This window comes from Homarus americanus, unplaced genomic scaffold (genome assembly GCF_018991925.1).
Source record: "Homarus americanus isolate GMGI-L3 unplaced genomic scaffold, GMGI_Hamer_2.0 scaffold50281, whole genome shotgun sequence".
NCBI lineage: Eukaryota > Metazoa > Arthropoda > Malacostraca > Decapoda > Nephropidae > Homarus > Homarus americanus.
Genome location: NW_024742338.1, coordinates 4,475,257 through 4,492,093, shown reverse-complemented (window position 1 = coordinate 4,492,093; position 16,837 = coordinate 4,475,257). Strand labels below are relative to the sequence as shown.

General features: G+C 44.1%; 1 protein-coding gene across 1 annotated transcript in view; it reads right to left on the bottom strand.

Moving 5' to 3' along the window:
• LOC121876862 (serine-rich adhesin for platelets-like) overlaps positions 1-14,647 on the bottom strand; it is a 132,215-nt gene extending 117,568 nt beyond the window's left edge. Inside the window, exons 1-5 of the mRNA XM_042382359.1 lie at positions 14,144-14,647; positions 13,200-13,526; positions 12,611-12,860; positions 11,131-11,352; positions 9,940-10,158 (exon numbers count right to left, since the gene is read on the bottom strand). Of these exons, the coding sequence (XP_042238293.1) occupies positions 9,940-10,158; positions 11,131-11,352; positions 12,611-12,860; positions 13,200-13,526; positions 14,144-14,200 (1,075 nt within the window). The 5' untranslated portion in view covers positions 14,201-14,647. The remainder of the gene's footprint in view (positions 1-9,939; positions 10,159-11,130; positions 11,353-12,610; positions 12,861-13,199; positions 13,527-14,143) is intronic.
• Between the last annotated feature and the right edge of the window lie 2,190 nt (positions 14,648-16,837).

Below are 16,837 nucleotides of genomic sequence, written 5' to 3'. Positions count from 1 at the left end.
ATAACAGAAGCAATATGTTAGTGTATACGGGGGAGAAAATATACAGCAATATTAATTTAACTTTCAGCTGTCGAGAACTTACGAGCTGGGACACACAGACAGACACAGAGGAGGTGTGTACTAGGGTGTCTAATCTTCAGGTGAGCTAAGCTGGGGTGTGTGCTTAATCTTCAGTGAACTAAGCTAGGGTGTCTAGTCTTCAGGTGAACTAAGCTGGTGTCTATCTTCAGGTGAACTAAAAGCTGGGGTGCTAATCTTCCAAGGTATGAACTAAGCTAGGGGTGTCTAATCTTCAGGTGAACTAAGCTAGGTGTCTAATCTTCCAGGTGAACTAAGCTAGGGTATACAATCTTCAGGTGAACTAAGCTAGGGGTGTCTAATCTTCCAGGTAGGGCTAAGCTGGGGTAATCTGTCTTCAATTGAACCTTCAAAGCTAGGGGTGTCTAATCTTCCAGGTGAACTAAGCTAGGGTGTACTGTCTTCCAGGTGAACCTTTAAGCTAGGGGTGTCTAATCTTCAGGTGAACTAAGCTAGGGGTGTGTAATCTTCAGGTGAAGACTAAGCTGGGGTGTGTAATCTTTCAGGTGAACTAAGCTGGGGGTGTCTAATCTTTCGTTGAATGGCTAGGGTGTGTGTCTTCAGGTGAGAACTAAGCTAGGGTGTCTAATCTTCAGGTGAACTAAGCTAGGGGTGTGTCTAATCTTCCAAGATGAACTAAGCTAGGGTGTCTAATCTTCAGGTGAACTAGCTAGGGTGTCTAATCTTCGTTGAACTAAGCTAGGGTGTGTAATCTTCAGGTGAACTAAGCTAGAGGTGTGTCTTCAGGTGAACTAGCTAGGGTGTGTAATCTTCAGGTGAACTAAGCTAGGGTGTCTAATCTTCAGGTGAACTAAGCTAGGGGTGTCTAATCTTCAGGTGAACTAAGCTAGGTGTGTAATCTTTGGGTGAACTAAAGCTAGAGATTATTCTAATCTTTGGGAGTGAACTACTTCAGGTGTCTAATCTTCAGGTGAACTAAGCTAGGTGTAATCTTCAGGTGAAAGACTAAGCTAGGGGTGTCTAATCTTCAGACCAGACTAAGCTAAGGTGTGTAATCTTCAGGTGAACTAGCTAGGGTGTCTAATCTTCAAATTGAACTAAGCTGAGGGTGTCTGTCTTCAGGTAGACTTTAAGCTAGGGGTGTCTAATCTTCCAGGTGAACTAAGCTAGGGTGTGTATCTTTCAGGTGAACTAAGCTAGGGTGTGTAATCTTCAGGTGAACTAAGCTAGGGGTGTCTAATCTTCAAGGTGAACTAAAGCTGGGGGTGTGTAATCTTCAGGTGAACTAAGCTGAGGTGTCTAATCTTCAGGTGAACTAAGCTGAGGGGTGTCCCTAATCTTCCAGGTGAACTAAGCTGAGGTGTCTAATCTTCAGGTGAACTAAGCTAGGGTGTGTAATCTTCAGGTGAACTAAGCTAGGGGTGTCTAATCTTCTAGATGATGAACTAAGAAAGCTAGGGGGTGTCTAATCTTCAGGTGAAGACTAAGCTAAGGGGTGTCTAATCTTGGTGAACTAAGCTGGGGTGTGTAATCTTCAGGTGAACTAAGCTAAGGGGTGTGTCTAATCTTCAGGTGAACTAAGCTAGGGTGTGTAATCTTCAGAGTGAACTAAGCTAGGGGTGTGTAATCTTCAGGTGAACTAAGCTAGGGGTGTCTAATCTTCAGAGTGAACTAAGCTAGGGGTGTCTAATCTTCAGGTGAACTAAGCTAGGGGTGTCTAATCTTCAGGTAGGCTAAGCTAGGGTGTCTGTCTTTGGGTGAGCTAAGCTGGGGTGTATAATCTTCAGGTGAACTAAGCTAGGGGTGTCTAATCTTCAGGTGAACTAAGCTGGGGTGTGTAATCTTCAGGTAGACTAAGCTAGGGGTGTCATCTTCAGGTGAACTAAGCTAAAGGTGTCTAATCTTCAGGTGAACTAAGCTGGGGTGTCCCAATCTTCGGTGAACTAAGCTGCAGTGTGCTTAATCTTCAGGTGAGCTAAGCTAGGGGTGTCTAATAATCTTCAGGTGAACTAAGCTAAGAATTGTGTCCTAATCTTCAGGTGAGCTAAGCTAGGGGTGTCTAATCTTCAGGTGAACTAAGCTAGGGTGTCTAATCTTCCAGGTGAACTAAGCTAGGGGTGTCTAATCTTCAGGTAGACTAAGCTAGGGTGTGTAATCTTCAGGTGAACTAAGCTAGGGGTGTCTAATCTTCAGGTAGACAAAGCTAGGGTGTGCTTAATCTTCAGGTGAACTAAGCTAGGGTGTCTAATCTTCAGGTAGACTAAGCTAGGGTGTCTAATCTTCAGGAGTGAACTAAGCTAGGGTGTCTAATCTTCAGGTGAACTAAGCTAGGGTGTCTAATCTTCCAGGTGAACTAAGCTGAGGTGTGTGACCTGTCTTTCCAATTGAACTAAGCTGGGGTGTGTGTCTTCAGGTGAACTAAGCTGAGGTGTCTAATCTTCAGGTGAACTAAGCTGGGGGTGTCTAATCTTCAGGTGAACTAAGCTAGGGTGTCTAATCTTCAGGTGAACTAAGCTAGGAGTGTGTCTAATCTTCAGGTGAACTAGCTAGAGGGTGTGTCTAATCTTCCAGGTGAACTAAAGCTAGGGTGTCCCAATCTTCCAGGTGAACTAAGCTAGGGTGTGTAATCTTCCAGGTAACTAAGCTAGGGTGTCTAATCTTCAAGTGAACTTTAGCTAAGTGTCTAATCTTCCAGGTGAACTAAGCTAGGGGTGTCACAATCTTCAGGTGAACTAAGCTGGGGTGTCTAATCTTCAGGTGAACTAAGCTTTAGAGGTGTCTAATCTTCAGGTGAACTAAGCTGAGGTGTCCATCTTCCAGGTGAACTAAGCTGAGGTGTCTAATCTTCAGGTAGACTAAGCTAGGGTGTCTGTCTTCAGGTGAACTAAGCTAGGGGTGTCTAATCTTCAATTTTGAACTAAGCTAGGAGTGTCTAATCTTCAGGTGAACTAAGCTAGGGGTGTCTAATCTTCAAATTGAACTTAAGCTAGGGTGTCTAATCTTCCGTTGAACTAAGCTACGGAGTGTCTAATCTTCAGGTAGACCTAAGCTAGGGTGTGTCTAATCTTCCAGGTGAACTAAATAGGTGTCTAATCTTCAGGTGAACTAAGCTGAAATTGTCTAATCTTCCAAGGTGAACTAAGCTAGGGGTGTATAATCTTCAGGTGAGCTAACCTAGAGATTGTCTAATCTTCAGGTGTGAACTAAGCTAGAATTAATACCATCTTCAGGTGAACTAAGCTGGGGTGTGTCTAATCTTCAGAACTAAGCTGGGGTGCATTACCAATCTTCCAATTGAACTAAGCTAGGGTGTCAATCTTCAGGTGACAAAGCTGGGTGTCTAATCTTCCAGGTGAACTAAGCTAGGGTGTGTAATCTTCAGGTGAGCTAACACAAGGGTGTGTCTAATCTTCAGGTGAACTAAGAAGCTGGGGTGTGTCTAATCTTCAAGGTGAACTAGGCTAGGGTGTGTAATCTTCAGGGTGAGCCCCAACCTAGGGTGTCTAATCCTTCAGGTGAACTCGCTAGGGTGAAAGCCACAATCTTCAGGTGAACCAAAGCTAGGGTGTCTAATCTTCAGGTGAACTAGCTAGGGGTGTGTCTAATCTTCCAGGTGAACTAAGCTAGGGTGTCTAATCTTCAAATTGAACTAAGCTAGGTGTCTGTCCTTCCCAGGTAGGCCCAACACCTAGGGTGTCTAATCTTCAGGTAGGAGCTTAAGCTAGGAGTGTCTAATGTTTCCAGGTGAACTAAGCTAAAGGGTGTCTAATCTTCAGGTGAACTAAGCTGGGTGTCTAATCTTCAGAGTGAACTAAGCTAGGGGTGCCAATCTTCAGGTGAACTAAGCTAGGGTGTCTAATCTTCAGGCCTAAGCTAAGTTAATGTCTTCAGGTGGTGAACTAGCTAGGGTGTCTAATCTTCAGGTGAGCTAGCTGGGGTGTCTAATCTTCAGGTGAACCTAAGCTAGGGGTGTCTAATCTTCAGGTGAACTAAGCTGGGGTGTCTAATCTTCAGGTGAGCTAAGCTAGGGTGTGTCTAATCTTCAGGTGAACTAAGCTAGGGTGTCCCATCTTCAAGGTGAACTAAGCTGGGGTGTCCCTAATCTTCAGGTGAACTAAGCTAGGGTGTCTAATCTTCAGGTGAACTAAGCTGGGGTGTCTAATCTTCAGGTGAACTAGCTGGAGATTGTCTAATCTTCAGGTGAACTAAAGCTAGGGTGTGTCTAAAATTGAACTAAACTGGGGTGTCTAATCTTCAGGTGAACTAAGCTAGGGTGTGTCTGAAATGTTCAGGTGAACTAAGCTGGGGGTGTCTAATCTTCAGAACTAAGCTAGGGTGTCTAATCTTCAGGTGAACTAAGCTAGGGGTGTGTCTAATCTTCAGGTGAACTAAGCTAGGGGTGTCTAATCTTCAGGTGAACTAAGCTGGGGTGTCTAATAATCTTCAGGTGAACTAAGCTGGGGTGTCTAATCTTCAGGTGAACTAAGCTGGTGTCTAATCTTCCAGGTGAACTAAGCTAGGGGTGTCCTAATCTTCAATTGAACTAAGCTGGGGTGTCTAATCTTCAGGTGAACTAAGCTGGGGTGTCTAATCTTCAGGTGAACTAAGCTAGGGTGTCTAATCTTCAGGTGAACTAAGCTAGGGGTGTCTAATCTTCAGGTCGAGAACGTGTACTCGTTATATAACTTGCTATGTAAACGCCCGTTCCTTTGTTTACATACAACACGTAATCAATATGGCCGCCGGGGGCACTGCGTTGTGTGTGTGTGTGTGTGTGTGTGTGTGTGTTTTGAATAACATTAAACAAAATACCAAATATTTTATGCATTATATGACTAAAATACTATTATTTATTGTTATATTTCTATTTTATAATTTTATTTTTACAGTAGAAACGATGTTGAGTATGTCAGGTAAGGCATTGGACGTGTGATGGTTGAGGAATTGTGATGTCAAATTTATATGTGGTGAGTCAGTCAGCTGGTCGATGTAAACACCAATCCAGGGTTATGGTGAGAGTCCGTCTGTCCTCACTATACACACACACACACTACACAAGGTCACAACACACACACACAGTCACACACACACACACACGGACACACACAACACACCAGCACACACACACACACACTACACAAGGTCATAACACACACACACACACACACTACAAGGTCACAACACACACACACACACCTACACAAGGTCCCACACACACATACACCACACAAGGACACACACACACACACTACACAAGGACACACACACACACACACACACAAAAACACATAGGCAGTCTCTCTCTCTCTCTCCCTCCCTCTAATTTACTCTTCTTCCTGCCTCACCGTGACCCTCGCCCACCCCCCACCCACGTCTCCATAGCGACGCTGCCAAACACAACCTTGAACACAATGACCCTTGAAGTAGCACCTTGAGGAAGTCTTCGAGGTTAACTTAACATGAATCCTCTTAGTTATGTTGGGTGTTAGAAAGGTTAAATTGTGTTAAATGTCATGTTATTTAGCTTCGTACACATACATACATACATACATACATAAAACAGCACAGAAAACACACACACACACACACACACACACACACACACTATCCACTTAAAATTAACAATGTCATTTCATCAATTAATCGAGACATAATATTCAGAAAATGTCACTCAGTAATGATCAATTGTCACAGGAGTTCTGATTGGCCGCAGTTGTTTTGTTGTTTGTTTAAGCATGTTCTGATTCGTTGGGTATATTCCCAATCAGATAGTATTCAAATAAAATTCTGATTCCTACATTTTGCCAATCAGAAAATACAAATCTCCAGTAGTAATTTCAATTTTTACAAGTTTTCTGATTGTTCACTGTTCTATGTTGCTCTAATTACGTCCTGATTAACAAAACAGTATGTTAATCAGATAGGAGGTAGTGACACTTTGATGTTCATTTTCTGACCGCTGTTCTTGTTGTTCAATGTTCACTTGTAGGTTATTTCAAAATGTTCTTCTATTCTGACTGTTATAATACCAACAATCAGAAAAATAGCATGACACACTTAGTAAAAGTTTAATTCTTAATGGTCTTCTGCTCGGCAAATGTTTTTAAATGAAGGTTAATTAATACCGTCAACAGTTAGCCAATCAGAAAACAATACACAATCAGCCAATCAGAATACAGTCAACAGTTACCTGCTCAGTCATCGTACTCAAGGGAATAAAGCTTTAGTACTCAAGGGGCTAAATCATCATAATCAAGGGGTTAAGCTATCATACTCAGGGTTAAATCATCGTACTCAAGGGGTTAAATCATCGTACTCAAGGGGTTAAATCATCGTACTCAAGGGGTTAAATCAACGTACTCAAGGGGTTAAATCATCGTACTCAAGGGGTTAAATCATCGTACTCAAGGGGTTAAATCATCGTACTCAAGGGGTTAAATCATCGTACTCAAGGGGTTAAATCATCGTACTCAATGAATTAAAAGTATTAAGTCATCGTACTCAAAAAGGAAGTTAAAACGATAACATGTTGCACTTGTTGACGATCTCTTCAAAACAAACTAAGACCCATTGTTTACATTGTGTTACCATGGCTACCTTGTATCCTTGTCAGCCGAGTCAAATGATAACCTATAGTATATTGTATTTAATTTTGTGTATGTAATTTTAATTGTTTCTTTTTTTTTTGGTTATTTGGGTTATTTCTTGTTATTTATGTTATATCTGTTATTGAATGTGTTATAGCCACGGTTATTTTTCGTTACTTTGTCAGTTTGTGTAATTTTTAGTTATTTCCGTTATTGCAATATAATTTAGTTATTTCCAGAGTTGTTATCGTTGTAATTTCTAGTTATTTCAGTTGTAATTTCTGTTGTTCCTGTAATATTGAGTTATTTCTAGTTATTTCCACTGTTATTTCTAGGTATTTCTGTTATCTTTAGTTATTTCCAACTATTTCTGACACTGTTGTTCACTTTTCTGGGTTACGAACATTTAAGAGTTTATCTGAACACTTAAGACTTTATCTGAACACTGAATACAGGACCCAAGGTGCATGTTACAGGTTATGATAGATAACTGTTATCAGCCGAAGATGACATAGAAAGATAACACACACACAGACACGCGCACACGCACACACACACACACACACACACACACAGGCAATATTACACTTACGAAGGTTCAACAGACAGAGAGAGATAGACAGACAGACAGACAGACAGAGACATATATAGTACAGGGAGGTTATTAGACAAGAACAGACAGACAGACAAACATAGAAGAGAAAGAAACAAACAAACACAGAAAAATGCGCAAGGAAGCAAGACGTTGACCTCTCGATAGCAGAATGCAGTCATCGTGGTACAGAGACAGACACACACACACATACACACACACACAGACATACATTCAACAAGCCATACACACTCACAGACGTACATATACTCACACAGACACTTAAACATACACAGACACCAAGACTTTCATACACACAGATAAGATTCGTGGTCTCAAGACAAGGGAGGATACAACAGACCTTAACAGACACCAACAGCCTCACGGGAACGTCCACAAACATCAGACGCAGCGAAGAGGATAATTAAAACTGAACAGAACGTATTGACGACTTGACAGACATCCACACAGACACTGTACGAGGGCGACACAGACAATAAAGAGAGGTCAGGGTGGCACAGACGGGCTACAGAAAGACACAGACGTTGGGAAGTTTTGGTGCACAGACAGACAGACAGACAGACCGCGGAGGCAGAGTGCACGACGCGGCGATCACGTGTAGACTGCGGCGAAGAATTTGATGGCATCTGGCAACTCCCTCCCCCTTCCCTCTTCTCCCCTACCCTTTCCTTCCCTCCCCTCCCCTGGTTTTCCCCCCTTCCTCTTCCCCCTCCTCTCTCCCACCCCGTCCCCCCTCCCTTACCCCTAACCCCTCCCTCCTTCTCCCCCTCTCCCCTGGTTCCTCCCTTCCTCCTCTCTCACCTGACCCCCTCCCCTACCTAGAGAGCCCCCTTGTGCGCGCACATACACGCACGCTTGCACGCACACGCCCCCTCCTCCTCCAACAGCCACATACACATACTAACACACACACACAGGCAACCACCCCCTCCCCCCAATAACACAGAGTCAACCACTGTACGTACAACAACGTACACGTGTAAGTAAACCATAATCATAAATAAACAGGAGACAGAGAGAGAGGAAAATATTCTTATTTGAAGCACACACTGTATACCATTTATATACAGTACGATAATAATAATAATAATAATAATAATAATAATAATAATAATAATAATAATAATAAAACACTAACAATAATAACAATATAACAAAAACAATAAGAAAAAAAATAAAATAAGAACAAAAATAAAATATAAATAAAACAAACAAATAACAAATTCAAAAACAAAGGACAAAAGTAAATAAAGAAAAAAGTAAAGCCTAAGATAACGAATAACGAGATAAATAGATAAACTAGTTAATATATAATGAGTGGCCACGAGACACAGTAGTCTCCCCTCGCTGGCTGGCTTATAGAAAACGGTGTTATATATATATATATGTTAATAAGACAGAGGTCCTAGTAACTTTTAGCCACGTCTGTCTGTCTGTCTGTCTGTCTCTGTCTTTATCTTTACCTCTCTCTCTCTCTTCTTCTGTCTTTGTATGTCTATCTTTCGTCAGGATCTCCGTCTCACTGTATCTTCTACTCTTCTCTTTCTCTCTTCGTTCATCATCCTCCTCCTCCTCCAGAGAGAGAGAGAGAGAGAGAGAGAGAGAGGAGAGAGAGAGAGAGAGGTCTGTCAAACAGGTTCCAAAACACATGATGGATGGATCACCACGTGAAGGCGTGACTCCAAGCACTCTCTTGCCTGGGTGCTTGGTGGGACACACGACCCTGGGGGAGGGGCAGGAGGTGACTGGGAAGATAGGGAGAATTTGGGGAGGTGCTGAGGAGGGGCTAGGGAGAGGCTGGGGAGGGGCTGGGGGGAAAACATAGGGGAGATGAGTGATGGGATTTTAATAAGAGGGTCGACCAAGACGTTCATGGTGAGTAATTGGGACAAGTTTTAGGTGTGTGTGTGTGTGTGTGTTATTAACGTCTCTTACACACACACACACACACGCGTTGTCCTAAACTGTGCAGAACCTTCGCTGAACACCTGTACTGGCCCATTAACGGTAAGATGGATGGTCGAGTAGCACCTCCACCCCCCACCCCCACCCCCCACTCCACCCCTCTCTCTCCCCACTCCACCCTCTCTCCCCCATCTACCCCCTCCACCCCACCCCCTCACCCCCACCCACCCCCCTCTCTCAATTCCAATTTCACCCCCATCTACCCCCACCCCCATCTACCCCTCTCCCCCCACCTACCCCTCACCCCCATCTACCCCTCTCTCCCTCCTCGAATTCTGATTGGTCCATATCTTTTTTCCAGGTCACTTTTCATTGGCTTAAGAGATTGAATACCAAAACAAACTTACTTTTATGTTTCTAGTTAAGTATTAAGTTTGGGCGATGACTGAAGATTGTTTATAAGTAATTGGAAGCTTTTTTATTGTACATTTTTTTATTCAAACCTCCTCCTCCTTCTTCTTCTTCTTCCTAGTTCTTATACTCTCCTCATCTTCCTTCTTCACTTCTTCCTTCTTCTCCTTTACCTCCTCTTCCACCTCTTCCTCCCACTGATCTTTCCCGGGCCTTGAGACAGGTGGAGGAGAATCGTCCCATGTGATAAAGCTGATCTCATTAACTCACCTGTAATCTTTTCAATCACTACACCTTAATTACCCTTTTTTTCTCAGCGACAAACAACTGCAACAAACTACGTATAAAACATGATACAAAAAACACACGAAAACAAACACTAACCTTTCTTATTGGCTGGTGTGGTGCTCGACGTTGATTGGCCAGCGGGAGAAGAGAAGCTCCGATTGGTGAAGAGCATCTTAGCCTGGTTGATGGAAGAGGTGTATGGAGGGCTGTGATTGGTCGAGTACTTCCTTGGGGGAGGTAGTCGTACTGGTTTGTGAGACCACCAGGCTGAGGAACCCGGTAGACTACAAACGCTCGAGGGCGCTGAGGAGTCGCCTAGGGGGTGAGAGATGAGAGAAGACACGTTAATAAATATGACACAAAATAACTTATAAAATCACAAGAATATATGAACACCTTCTTTGAGGACGATGACTCAACCTCCACCACCACCTCGTCCTCCATCACCACCCCGTCCTCCACCACCACCTCACCTTCCACCACCACCTCACCCTTCCACCACCATCTCGTCCCTCCTCCACCATCACCCCAACCTCCACCACCACCCCAACCCCTGCCCACCACCCTGTCCCTCCACCTCACCACCTCACCTTCCACCACCAACCCCTGTCCTCCACCACCACCTCACCTTCCACCTGATCACCTCAACTCCACCACCACCTCCCAACCTCCACCACCACCCTTGTCCTCCACCACCACCTCACCTTCCACCACCACCTCGTCCTCCACCACCACCTCACCTTCCCACACTCACCTCAACCTCCACCACCACACTGCTAACCTCCACCACCACCTGTCCTCCATCACCACCTCACCTTCCACCACCACCTCACCTTCCACCATCACCTCAACTCCACCACCCCCAACCTCCACCACCACCCCACCTTCCACCACCACCTGTCCCTCCACCACCACCCCACCTTCCACCATCACCCTCAACCTCCACCACACCACCCCTGTCCCTCCACCACCACCTGTCCCTTCCACCACCACCCCACCTTCCACCATCACCTCAACCTCCACCACCACCTCAACCTCCACCACCACCTCACCTCCACCACCACCTCGTCCTCCACCACCACCTCCTCACCTCCACCCACCACCTCGTCCTCCACCACCACCTCGTCTCCACCACACCTCGTCCCTCCACCACCACCTCACCTTCCACCACCACCTCGTCCTCCACCACCACCTCGTCCTCCACCACCACCTCAACCTCCACCACCACAACCTCGTCCTCCACCACCCTCCACCACCTAAACCAACACCACCTCGTCCTCCACTTACTTGTACTTCCTCGACCCATGAAGACAGGCAGTGAGATCTTCCTCTTGAAACTATCCCGGTCTTTCCCTCGTCCGATCTCGTCCTCGGAGAGATCGTCCTCGTCCTCCTCCCTGGAGATGGAGCGGATAATCTTGGAGGGCGAGGTCTTGGAGGGGGAGTAGGCGGTTCTCGGGTACTCGCGACGGCCGGGGTAAGGGCTTCCTCCTCTCGGGGTGGATTCTCCTGACGGGGCGCGAGGCAGGTTAGTTAATACTGCCGCTATAATGATCATACTACTACTGACAACAACAACAATACTAACAATACTACTACTACTACTAATAATAATAATAATAATAACAATAATGTATAGAAGGCAGAGAACCATGTCGAGCAGGAATGGTCCAAGTAACAGTGTACTGCAGGGGCACCTAACAGCGGCTACTACAGGCATCAACTGAGAGAGTTTTAGTATTTATGTAGATCAATTTTATTCTGGCATTACTGTACTGTTAATTACCGTCTTATCTACGGTTAATTCACATCAGATTTAACTTTGTGCTCTGAACACGTGCACACTGAAGCCTTACTACCGCATTCCAACTCTTAGATATTACAAAGAAGTTGTTTGTGTACTGTTAAACTAAACACACATACCAATCACAGAGACAAACATATTATTACATTCCTCTGGCCGCCGAGTGACAGCCAGTACTCCTGACCGTGTTTATGCCTCCAGCTTAAGCTTGAGTCCGTACCTCTGCCAGCTGTACGACGATGTCTTTCTCCAGCAGAGCGTTACCACACTCCATGAGGCTAATCAGATTCAACAACACGTCATAATACATTCAATTATGTATATTTTAAAAATGCAATTTAAGTAATTATCTTATTATATTGAGTGACTTTATAATTTAAATATATAATTATCGTAGCAAAGAAATCTGGCAGGTTTTTTGTTGCTGCCAAGTCACGGAGTCATGTTATCGCACGGTGCCGTTGAGACAAGGGAGAAACGACCTTTTTGAGCTAAGCAATAAGTATCAAAATGACCAATCACATTTTGATCTCGCCAGCTGGCATGGCTAGACGGGACGAGGTCTCATGAGTGGTGTAATATACTACAATATTAGCGTCTATTGTGAGAATTTAAATGGCTACCCGGTCACCATAGCCGGGAACTCCACCCCCACGCCTTATATAAAGCCGGTACTCCACGATCACTCCCTCCAGTGCACTGCTGAGGTCGACTAAGACCTTCAACGGTCACTACAGGGCTCCACACCAAAAGGCCCTTCTGCTAATATGCCCCATTAGATTGCAGTTTTAACAAGCACCGGTTCTAACAGGCGCTATCTTATTAGGCCCCCTTCATAAGACCATAAGAATGGACGCAACTGCAGCGGGCCCTTAGTAGGCAGCGCCGTTTACACCCAGCCTTTATCACTCATCTGTCTGTCCAACCTGTATCCCTCACCACACACCCCACCCTACACCCTACCTGCCAGAGAGTCCTCGGAGAAGGTAGACCCCAAACTGGTGTTACTGAGACTGTGTGTAAGAGGCCGATAGTAGCTGTTGTCCAGGTCTCTCAGGAACAACAAATTCTCCTTCTCAAAGTCACTCAGTTCCCGTCCACCGTCTGCATCGCCGCCAGGAGGGTGGTGGTCGGGGGGGTCAAGTGAAGCGCTGCTGTAGGGGTAGTGAGTGGTGGTGGTCAGGCCGCCGTCACTATGGGATCCGTCTGAGCTCTGAAAAATAATGTGTCAGTCAGTGTCTCTTAATTGTACTTATGATAGTGTTTTAAGTTTACTGTATCTGTGTTAAGTAAACTTTATGTCAAGTAAACTTAACTAAGACTTATAAGTAAACTAAACCGAAGCACAATGTGTTAAGTGAACTTATTCCAGGCCTTACTATAGTTCGTCCAACGTTTTAAGGCATCTTGACCCACAGCTGAACCAACTTAACCTAACTTGTCTATAGATGACCGAACTTTTCACCTGACCTACTGTAGCTTAACCAACAACCTGCCTGTTATAACTCTTCCTCAGAGTCCTACCTACCTTTAATAACACACACACACATACCTGCAGTATCTGGTCCAGACTAACACTACGACGGTATCGGTGATATCTGGAGGCGCTGCTGCAGGAGGGCCCTTCGTCATCAATGGCCTGTCTGACGGAGGAGGTGGCGGAGTGCTGCCTGACGGAGGGGCTGGAGGAAGTGGGGTACTGCCTGACGGAGGGGCTGGATGAGGTCTGGTGGCGTCTAAGGAGGGAGGGACTGGGGAGGGAGAGGTCGTCTTTCTCTCGAGTACGTCGTCGAGGTTTCTCACTTACACCAGCGCCGCCGACGTTAACGCTGCTGCCAGTACCATGTGGACACGTACAGACGAGTCCCCGCGGCGTCTCCTGCAACCACAGAAAATGGGTATGTTGGTTACCTCTACAGAAAACGAGTCTTAATGATACATAGAAAACGGGCGTCAATGATGATAACTACTTAAGGTTACCATGAGGAGCGGCTGGTTAGTGTGTGCCATCATAATAATGGTTATTCACATCACGACACACACACACACCTCGCTCTCATAAATAATGTTATATATATACCGATGAGCCAGACCCGAGACGGCAGCCACATCGTATTTTCAAACTCTTTAAATTATACACCAATAAAAACTTTTCCTACATAATACTAACAAAATAATATAATACTTGATGATACAGCAGACTTAGTAATTAAACTTAAACTCTTCTTACAAAATTAAAATGAACCCGTATCAAACAATATTAGACCATTTCTGGCAACACTGTTTACATGTGTTGCAGATGACGTTACACAACAATACCTCCTCATCTAGGTTTGGTCAGATTAGAAGGATAGGATAACTACACCATGCCATATATTACTTACACAATACAATAAAGTTACAGAATATTACAAACTTTTCCTGTATCAAACACTACAATTAATAATAAACTTAGAAATACTTAAAAAAAAATCCTAACCTAACCAAAACACTTACAAATTCGTCAGAGCTGCGGCCTCTCCTAGACGTGAAGTACTTCTTGATGGCTAACATGGCGCCCAACTGAGGGACTGACTGAGACAAACAAGACCCAAGAATCCTTATAAAACATCAACACCCAACACCCCAAGCGTAGAGTCACAGTACACTAGGGAAGGGGAGGTGGGGGTGTGTGTGTGGGTGTATTAATATCTCGCTACACCCTCTTACACCCACAGAAGCAATGTCTAGGTGCGGTAGACATGGCAACAACACCCCCCAGTAGCTTATGTGGTCGTCTGAAGGTGATTGATTGAATGATTGTCTTTTGTTTTCTCTTAAGCGTCGTCTGAGGCTCCAACACTCCTGATTGGTCTAATGTTTTGTTCTGATTGCCGTCTCATGGGATGTTATATTTCAATTTTAGTGTTTATATAATGTTATTCGTGTTCTAATATTTATATAAGTACGGTATATATATTCTTGTTCCAATGTTTATATACGGTATAATATTCTCTTCATTTCAATACTTTCCATTTATTAGTATTTTTATTTAATATATTTTTTTTACATTAAACTAAACTACGTAAGTTACACCTCATATCACCGTTTTCTGTTGTCTTATATAATTCACGATAGTCACTCACTTTCTTTACAAAACTACTATAGTCTCAATATATCTCTTCAGTAAACTCTATAAAATTCTGTATTGTCTATTGTCTTGGGAAATAAAGATAAAAGTAGTTAGATAAAATACTTTCTTGTTGTATCTTGAAATCAAATAAAAATCGCTTCTGGAAAATAAGTTAGATACATAGATAAACATTCCTATACATCCACGTTGATATATAAACAGGCTGACGGTATATAGACAGACAGGCATATACGACAGACAAGCCATCCAGACTGAGGTTAAAAAGATGAAGGAGAGATTTACGACTCTTTTAAACTTAAACAAAAATAAATAAATAAAAAAAAAAACGAAATAGCAGCTACACCTTGACTGATACCATGACGTCACAGCTTCCCCCTATAGGACCAGTGTAAACAAACAAGTCTGGCGGTATGGTTGAGGCTCGCTAATTAAGCACCTGCGCTGGACCAATCACAACAGGAGGTTATAAGAGTCATGGCCAATCACAACAAAGTTACCCCAATCCTGTATCCACCTGTGAAGGTTCCACCAATCACGAATGAGCTTATAAACATCTAAACCAATCATAAAAGACCTTATAGACGTCTAAACCAATCACAAAAGAGCATATTTACGTCCAGAGCATTCATAAATGAAAAAAAAAATCTGAACCAATCACCGCGAAGAAGCCTGCACCCCAGCCAATCATAAAATGAGGTCTTGAAATGCCCAGCCAATGAGAGGAGCGAGGGTGTGTCGGGGTTGTGGACGGGCAGGTGTTGACTCACTCCCCTTAAGGAGCCCAGAATTTTAGCTGATTTTTTATCTAAATTTTCCGTGAATCATCAACCTGAAGGGGGGGGGGGGTCCTCAAGCTGACGACCCTGACAGACCTAACAAGGCCCTGGGCACGTCCCTCTGGGCCCCTAACCTTGTTGAGTCTAGACCCCGCCGAGTGCTCCCTAACCTAACCTACCTTAATCCAATCTAACTTAACCCATCGTCCTAACCTAACCTACCTAAACTAAGTTAAATAGACCTAACTTAACCTAACCTAACCTACTCACACAACCATTTCACTATGGCAAAGATGGAGTTCCCTAATAGGCTAACATACACTTATTTACTACCACTATTAGTTCCTCTCATAACACTGAACTGACTCACATCACAGGTAACAATTTTGAACTGGATTAACAACTGACTCGAAGACAGGAGACAAAGGGCAGTCACGAATATTTAAAAACAAAACAAAGGTTCTTAGTGGAGTACCTCAAGGCTGTATCTCTGGGCCCGAGCTGTTTGTCATCTACATAAACGTTAGCGAGTCATGTCCTCAAGTTTGCAGACGACATGAAGAAAAATGGGAAGGTGTTAAGTCAAGGTGATCCCCCCAGCCCCCCCCCCAACCATGTGAGTAAGATCTGCACGAAAGGTTTACATGTTAGGTTAGGTTAAGTCTGGTTAGGTTAGGTTAAGTCTGGTTAGGTTAGGTTAGGTTAGGTTAAGTCTGGTTAGGTTAGGTTAGGTTAAGTCTGGTTACGTTAGGTTAGGTTAAGTCTGGTTCGGTTAGGTTAGGTTAGGTTAAGTCTGGTTAGGTTAGGATGACGAGAACCACATTTAAGCTAATCTTAATTACTTTATTCATGACTTGTTATTAGGAAAATTTTATACACAGTGAAATGATTAAATCTTTAAATGCATAAAAAGGAATGTCCCACACACACACACGCACACACACACACACGCACACACACACACACACACACGCACACGCACACACGCACACACCGAAGGGTCAAGACGTACCTGGCGCTCCTCTCGGAGCAGCCAGGTCAACTGTTATGTTGGCCCATACCAACTCCCTCCCCTGAACCCCTCCTCCCCACCGGAATATCAACAAGTTCACGCCAGAAGTTACTATTTCATTTAGGAAAGAAATGGAACCAGTGTTAAACAGAGGTGAACAGTGGTGAACAGTGCTTAAGTCAGTGAGAACAACTCAACAGTAACAGTGGTACCCAAGTTGACCTTTCACACAGTGAGGTCCCAGGTACCCAGTGATAACAGCCCGTGAG